General features: G+C 39.1%; 1 protein-coding gene across 1 annotated transcript; it reads right to left on the bottom strand.

Annotated features, from left to right (window-relative positions):
* Positions 1 to 246: 246 nt before the first annotated feature.
* On the bottom strand, positions 247 to 5,466 carry tmem267 (transmembrane protein 267). Its single transcript, XM_008423846.3, has 3 exons — positions 5,308 to 5,466; positions 3,186 to 3,651; positions 247 to 3,101 (listed from the first exon to the last, which is right to left on the bottom strand). Exons 2-3 carry the CDS (start codon positions 3,591 to 3,593, stop codon positions 2,766 to 2,768), a joined length of 744 nt encoding a protein of 247 aa, XP_008422068.2. The 5' UTR covers positions 3,594 to 3,651; positions 5,308 to 5,466; the 3' UTR covers positions 247 to 2,765.
* Positions 5,467 to 8,591: the final 3,125 nt, after the last annotated feature.

The following is an 8,591-nucleotide window of genomic DNA, read 5'->3' as shown; positions in this document are numbered from 1 at the left end:
AGTGGACAAGGGGCATTAATACATCCGCTTCCTCAATCCAAAAAATAAATAAATAAAAATCTCACCTTGCTTAAAAAGTTTACATTTACAATACCCACAGCAGGAGAGAAATACATCGTACCCATGATACCTTACAATCAAACAATACACCCCTCAAGCCCATCACTATGTTTTGCAAAATTCTAGTGTTAATACTGCTTAGGAATGTGTGTTTTCACTGTACACCTATTTCACTAGACTACCTGTAAATGTTTTTTTCTTTTTTTTCATTTTTAACTGTTTTTGTTGATAGTAATGTGAATGTTCCTTCATACCAATAAAACATGTGGCAATGTTATGAACACCCTACTCAAAAAGTAAAATAAAAATCCAGCATATTTCAGATTTGTGATTGGCAAAGAATCACCAAATGCTTAAACGTTACAAGCAAACAATCAGAAGAGTGAAACAGTCCGTATGTGAAGGAGGTGGCACTGAAAGCCAAAACGACAAAAGGCTCAGACAGTAGCAAGTTACTGCTGGTTAGACAGAACGGCTTCTCCAAGCAACGCCATGAGGAGTCAGGTGAAGGGACAGTTATAACAGTGACATATTAATATAGGCAATTTGTGTCATGGTGATTAAAATGGACGTCATTGGTTGAAGTCAGACAGAAAATCTTCAAAATCTTCTGTACATGTGCTTTGAAAGTTAAACCATCTCCATTGGAAAAATGGCGTACGAGCTTCAAACAGCCTGTGGTCGACCTTTGGTTGGCTTTTCCTTGAGTTGTTGAGGCTGAATTGTAAAATTCTTCACTGATTGGTGCAGATCAGGCATGGGTTGGTTACCAGTTTCAACATAAACTAAGATTTTTACAAAGTCCCGCCTATACAAGCACAAAAATTACTGATCATACTATCCATGCGGATTAAACGGCCTGATCAGATGAAAGGGAATGTGCTGCAGTGACATGTGTCTTCTGTAGAGGGCAGCAACGAGTGACAAATAACAGCTTCTAGTCACCAGACTGAAAAAAATATTATTTTCCAACATCCATTTAAACCAAAAACTTATTTTATACTTTTTTCTCTGCCATACTGTGAGAATCTCAAAGCCCATGTGTTGTGAAAATGTATTGTGGAAATTTCTAACGTGTCAAAGCTGGTATATAACAGTCACTGGAAAGAGTCACTTCAGAAACGTACTTTGCAGATAAAGATTTAAACACAATACAAGACACATTTCATAATAATCCAAGATTGGCACCCATTCTGGAATGTTCCTTTACTCAAAAGACAATACAGTTCTGGTCAGAGATGTACTTCAACTCATAAGCATAAATATTCAAAATGTTGTATTTGAATTGTTCATTTCACAAGGTGAAATTACCGTACGACACGACACAACTGTAGTAACAAAGAATTTTGTATCTCCTTGATTCCACAGGACTACTTACAAGCTCAAATGTTTACATACTCCCTAAAATATTTGTCTCATGTCTGTTAATATCAAAATCTAGAACGTTTTTGCTGGAATTTGTACCTTTTTAAACTGGTTGCCTTTTAAGAGGATTATGGTCTGCGCCATTCCAGAAGCCAAATGTTGGTTTTCTAAAAGTAGTTTTGATGCGTTTGGGATACCTGACCTGTTGGAAAAACCAACTGAGTCAAAGTTTCAACCATCTGACCCAAATTGTCATCTTGAGATAAAATGTTAGAATATTTAGGAACAATGCTCAATGTTTGGGACCTTTTACCAACTGAAAATTGGTGGACCAGTGTCACTGTCCACAATGAGGCAAGTTTTACATCATCATAGAGGACAGCATCCTTCAAATTCCTTGCCTGGTAAAGACCAGCCCTTTGCTCTGCATCTTGCTTCATAAAGATGGTCTGGACGCTCGGTTACTGAGAAACGACTGCTTTCTGCAGGCTTGGACTGTTGAGATTTTACATTTTACCCAATCGCTAACGTTTGGCCATGACGTAGTGCCGAGCTGAGGAAGCGCTGGCAACAAGGACTGAATGGTTTTGTTCACTGCCGCTGCTGCCAATTCTAAAACTACGGACATAATGTAATTTTAAATCGACCTCATCGTTCACAGCTTTTCCTTCTGTTTGCCGATTGACACAGTTGAATTCTACCAGAGAAATCCAGGTGAATGGGAGAAAACCCAGGCAGAGCACTGAAGTGAGATTAGAATCAAGCAGAATTGCGCAGGAAGGCAATTTCTAAGTTAAAAATCTCCAGCCAAAAAACTTGGTCAAATGTGGGGTGTTTATGAGGATGATCTCCAGCAGAACTGGTTTTGGCCCTGATCTAAACAATATTAAAAAAACTTTAAAGGTATATGTTGATGACGTCAAGCAAAAATCTTTCAATTATCTACTGCTCTTAAAAAGAAGACAAGTCAAAATCCAGCCTGAACCTGGTTGATACCACGAGGAGGTGAACATATGTAGAGACTGTATGTGTGGGTTAAAGAAAATAAGAATCATCTAAAACAAATGTAAACTTCTGCATCCAGTTCTGTTTTTTATTATTATTAAAGGAGCAGACTGAGTCATCAGGCTACCCCAACGCTCGTGTGTACAGCTCTGACTGTGACTATAAATATAGCTGTTTGCTTTAGTAAAACTGTTCTCAAACAAAAAAAGAAAAAAACAAAACAAAAAAAAAATCTTCTCAATCTTTCAAGTGTTGGACATTTTTCTTCAGTCACTTCAAGTATTTGAATATTTCAATCTGTCACCAATGTTTTCCTCCAGGGATAGCCGACGCATCTACACGTCGATCGCAACGCCGTGTTTGGTCGAGATCACGTCCCTGGTTCCCGTCAGGTACATGAGCACAGAGCACAGGTGCGGAAGTGTCGCCGTGGTGCTGACGTACAGCCAGTAGGGGACGGGCGCCGTGTTGCCGAACGGGCACACCCACAGGCCATGGCGCACGGCGTCCCGCACGTGGTGAGACGTCATGGAAATGAAGAGCATCCATGGCAACGAGCACCAAGCGTCTTTGAGGCGGCCAAGCCACATCAGGAAGCGGAGGGTGAGGCAGATGACGGGGATGAGGGAGGAGCAGTGGAGAGGAGGCCGCTGGGGCAGCGACACGGCAGCCTGGAGGAGGAAATTAGATACTTTTAGATTATTGATATGGTCTCACTTGGCCTAAAAAGACACGAGGAGTAGCACAGCTCTGACCTTGAGAGACAAAGATCCAGCCATGTAGAAATGGTCCAAGTCTATAATGGATGCCAGAAGTCCTGCCAGCAGCACTTCATATAAATCACTCTTTTTCCTCAGTCCGATCACAACAGCCCACGACCACAGCCCCACCAATCCGTGCGTGGCGTTGTCCAAGGCAGCACGCAGCCACAGGTGCTGCTGGATGGCGGGCAGCTGGAGCGCGTGATCCGCCACCACGCAGAACACCCCGAGTCCGGCCGAAGCCAACAGAGAGGCGGAGCTGAACGTCTGCAGGAGCGCCTGGGCTTTCTCCGCCTCCACGGCCAAGCTGAGAGGCACCCGAGCGCCGTCCGCCCTGAGGCCCACCCCCAGCAGGGGAGACGAGGAGGGGGAAGAGTTGAGCTTGGAGTAAAAGCCTTGCATGTCAAAAGGTGGCTAAGGGGAGCCAATCGTCAGAGGAGATCAGCAAGGTTAAGGCAGACTGCAGAAGAGGGAGAGAGAAAGGAAGGATTCAACCCGTGGAATGAAACAGAAACTGCAGAAAAACATCTTAGCAGGGTTTCTGCAGGGTTCACCAACTCAAATTTGAGACAATTGTGAATATCATTTAAGACCCATCTCCACAGAAATGTACGCTCCTAATTAGTGTAAATGCTGGTGTCCTTTGGTATTGACGTCATCTACGGTTTCTGAAAAATTCAGCTTTTTGTGATCACCTTGGGCACCACTGAAATGAATGAAACATCCCATCATTTCTGAAAGATTCTGCTACAAACTTTGCGCTCCTTCAGAGCTATTTCCAAATACTTTAACCTGGAAACACCATTCAAACTTCATACCATCCAACTACTTTTTCTTATCTTTTACATATTTTATGTAGTCACTCTTCAAGTTTTTGTTTTCAGAAATAAAAAAAAGCGCTCGTCCACCAACTCAGAGTTCTTAATCACACCCTAATTCCAACCCTCCTTTCAAGTCTAATTTCAACTCGAATTCCAGCACCAAAGAGGTGATTCTCAAAAACATGGCAACATGGCAAAGACGAGGTATCTCTTCTACATTCCTTTAAGACAGTGGTGCCCAAAGTCAGGACTCGAGGGCCGGCATCCTGCTGCATGTTTTAGTTCTCTCCCTGGTTTAACGTACCTGGATCAAATTAGAAGGCCTAAGAAAAATACTGACTTGCTGAAAAGGTTGTTACTACCAGCAGGGAGAGAACTAAAACATGCAACATGCACGACTGACTTTGTGCACCACTGCTTTAAGTTATGTAGTACAGGCAGCTGCCATTAGATCTAAGATGTCAACCAATTTCCTCATTTTTTAAAAGAACACACTTTGCTACAGTACTGACACCCAATGACATATTTTTCTTATTTGGTCATGTGATAACTATAAACATATATTTTATTGGGATATGACGTGATATGCCAGTGTTTCCCAACTCGTGTCCTTAAGGCACACTGCCCGTTTCCCTTTCTTAACACACCTGGTTCAGATGACCGTTAACCAGCCATAAATTAAAATCATACATCAACCTTTTGTCAGTTATCACATTAATTCCCAATAAAATACAATGAAGTTCGTGGATACGTATTATATAACTCAATCCATGGGTATGCATTTGCAAGGCGCTGTAAGCAAACCATTATTGCTCAAACAACAGCTTCAGTCATGTCAGAGTAAACCCTGAGGGAATGGAAGAAAATGTCTCCGAGTCTGATGTAACTGACTGAAATGTGGGACAGCCTCATTCATTCCCACAGTTAAACAGCCTGGCGGTAAGATCCACAGTGCGTGAGAAAAAATAATTAGCCGTTATTTATATCCCAGCCTCGTCGTCAATCCTGCAACCACATATCAACGTTAGAGAGAGCTGGACACAAATATTTGTCCATAAAGCGCATTTTATCGAGCTACAGTGACATTAGTGACGCTGACTGAGAGCTAGCGGTGATGAACAAGATGTTGCTTTGTGTAGGCGGCGGACAGCGGCTGTCAGCGGTGGATGTAGTCAACAGTCTCCTTCACGAATGACGCGCTTCGTCTCACACCGCATCCTAATATTTAACATTTGTTTATCTTATCACTTGGTAGCGATTAAGAGCAACTAGTTGAAACATATCAAGTTACTCACCCCATAGCACAGCGTCAAATACCCAGCTGCTAGGGCTTCCGGGTCTTCTTCTGCTGTGTTTTGCAAGAGTCTTCCACACATCACGTTGCTGCCTCCTACTGGTCATTGATGGAATAATAAGCACAGCGTGTGGAACATGGCGGATTTGGAAGGATTGTGAATATTGCTGTAAGAACCATTAAATAGTGATTCTTGAGAATAGGGACAAAACAGGCCATATGGATAAAGCACAAAATTTGAATAAAATATATACAAAATATAATTTTTTCAAATATCTAACTAAACTAACCTGGGTCATATGAGCACAACAATGTATATTTTCCTGGTGTTTGCTGAATATTTTTTATTTTAAACGTTGTAGTAGGTGGCTGGTGTCTTTAAAATCCCTTGTCCATGATCAGAACTCAATACATTATAATAGTTTAAAACAATTAAAGAAATACTAAAATAATATATTATGGCAATTAAGTATAAGTAGTCATATAAAATAATTCTAAAAGTATCAATAAATTGAATTAAAAATCATTTTTATATATTTTCCAACTCCATTGAAATGTGTCCCTAGTTTTTGTCAACACCGTCAGACATAAAAAAAATTTTTTTTTTAAATCTGGCATTATTGGGGGGCACCAGAACTTCTGAGGACCCCATGACGTCGTCTTTTCTCTTCCTTTGCTAAGAGGGCTAGTTAGCTCTGGTTAGCTTATGTTATTCCTTAGGGTTTTTTTCTGTTTTATTCCTAAGTTGGTCGTCACAACCATGATGCGTCAACTCCATAACTGACAATTTACAAAACTTTGATGAAATTTTGTGAAATAAAAACTTAATTTTAGTATACTGTAAAGATTTCATGGACCTGATGAGCTACAATATGGCCTCCTTCAGAATAACATCATACAAATTGAGGTAGTTTGGTATGTTGTCAACTCCGTCAGATGTCAACTCCATCAGAGTTTTAGAGACTCTTTCAGTGCAATTGACAAATCTCACTTAAATGTGCAGTTAATTCATTTTAATGTATTTTACATAAATTGCATTACTTCACATGTATCAAGTATTTCTTTTTACTCACTAGTTTGTCACCACCTTCAGTTCTGTGTCAACTCTGTCATGCAACTCCATCAGATGGACTTTTTGTTGTGTTTTTGTTTGTTTCTTGAGAAGCATTTGTCTGTAAAAATGAGTAAAAATATCACTGATAGGGTATTTTAAAAATAATTTCATATTTATTTTTGTCAGATGGTGATGACAAAGTTCTGGGTCAGGTCGATTAAAAATGTAATAAAATTTTTTTAAATTAAAACCCATTTTGTCCCTATTCCCAAGAATCACTGCACATTTCTCAATTTACTATCAAAGCAAACTAGAGTGTATAGTTTGATCCAGTGTGATATTATCTTTAGTTGTTTAGGACAAGCAAACAGAGAAATAATAAAGTTGAAGTAAAATAGATGCATGTCAACAAAAAACATATTTATATGGAAAAAAAACATTACCAATACGACATTCTAAAAGTGAAACACTCTTTGAAAATTAATAGGAATTTATGAGAGCAATTGCAACTAAACTTGGTATTTCTAATTCTGACTTTTTAGAGGGTCTTTAATGATTTTGGGACCCTAATTTATTATATTTGCACGGTACTGTGTCATAAAACCTTACCTTTTGAAAGAGTTGGATCACGTGATAATATTTTAGCCTTCATTCAGCCTTCAGCAAAATAATTGTTCATTAAGTCATCAGAAAGTTTTACCTGCAAAACAAGAAGGTAAAGTCTTATTTTTACCAATATTTTTTTTTTGCTTTTGATGAACCAAACAGTTTTTATGCACAGGATGTTTTCAAGGTTTTTCCTCCTATGATGGTTTTTCTCATTCTGTCTCTTTCAGCTTCTTTTGTCTGGGATGTTCACTGAGGTCTTCCTTCCTCGGGGCCATCTTCCTGATATATTCTTAGAGCGTGGATGTTTCATCTTGGATATTGGCTCTGATGCTTGCTATTCATCTGCCTCCTTCTTTGCACTTAGTGTACAATATGTAGCCTGTGGATACTGGGTTTCGGGTGGAATTCACCAAGCATTGTGAGCAGCTTTCATGTTTCATGAGCAGCTTTCATCTGTGGTCTGAATTTCCTCCTTTGGCTGACTTACTACCCCAACAGAGTAACTGATTACTGGCAAGGCATAGCTGTGGACCACCAGGACCTTGTGCTTGCCATTAAGCTTTTAGTAAAACTAAATAAATAGGAATGTATCTTCAGGCAACTCATGAGATTAGTCAAGATTTAGAGCAAAGCAAAGTATCAAATTCACATTGGTTAAATTTATTAATGACCTTCATAGTTTCTGTGGTAACATCTTTCTTTCACTTGGTGTCTACTAAAGACCATAACATCTTTCAACACTAATATATGTTGTTGGGATTCGAGAGCACTGCTTTGGGCTGGTTTGAGTCATATTTATTTTATTTATTTTAGTTTGTACATGTACAGTTGAGTCAAAAAAATGTTTGCCCCCATACAGGTTTCTTCTGTTTTTGCTTTGTTTTGTTTGTTTGTTACGTTTAGATGTTTCAGAATATAAAATATTCTTTTTCCACAATAAATAAAAGTTAAATGAAAATGTAGTTTTTAAATGATGATTTTGTTCACTAAGGAGTCTGGGGGCCTATTTAAACGGACTGGACAGTATGAGAAAAAGCACTTCACCCCTATTGTTAAATAATGAATGAATTGTGATTGAGCTACAATGTTTTAAAAGCTGGGCTGAATTTCACAAATCAAAGCACATTTCTGATTGTTAACTTTCCAGCGAAGATAATAATTAATTTAAACATAAACCCTCTTGAAAGATTTCCAAAAGCAGAGCATCATTTAAAAAAAAAAAAAAATCTTCAAATTAAGTAGAAAAACAAAAACAAAGACAAAGCTATTTCAAAGCTAACCAAAGTCAGTGCATTTATTTACTACAGAAGAAAACATGCAGCAGTGGTAAACCTGTCCAGGAGAGGCTGGTCAACCAAAACAAAAAGTCCAAGAGTATGCACCAAAGATTAAACCAGGAAGTCCCAAACAAACACTAAATAAAATAGGAAACTCTGCAGGTCGTACTGGCCTCAGGTAAAGTCAGCGCTCAAATTTAACAATTAGAAAAAGACTGGACAGAAATAGCCTCCCTGGGAGAGGGCTCTCCACATCGCTCATGGATAAAATAAATTATCTCTGCAAAGGAGAAATGACCAGAACGCACTGCCAGTTATCATAAACATTTGATGTCAGTCGTTGCT

This window comes from Poecilia reticulata, chromosome 12 (genome assembly GCF_904066995.2).
Source record: "Poecilia reticulata chromosome 12, P_reticulata-male-v2, whole genome shotgun sequence".
In the NCBI taxonomy this organism is placed as follows: domain Eukaryota; kingdom Metazoa; phylum Chordata; class Actinopteri; order Cyprinodontiformes; family Poeciliidae; genus Poecilia; species Poecilia reticulata.
Note: the sequence above shows the minus strand (reverse complement) of the source record. Positions and strands in the feature narration are given on the sequence as shown.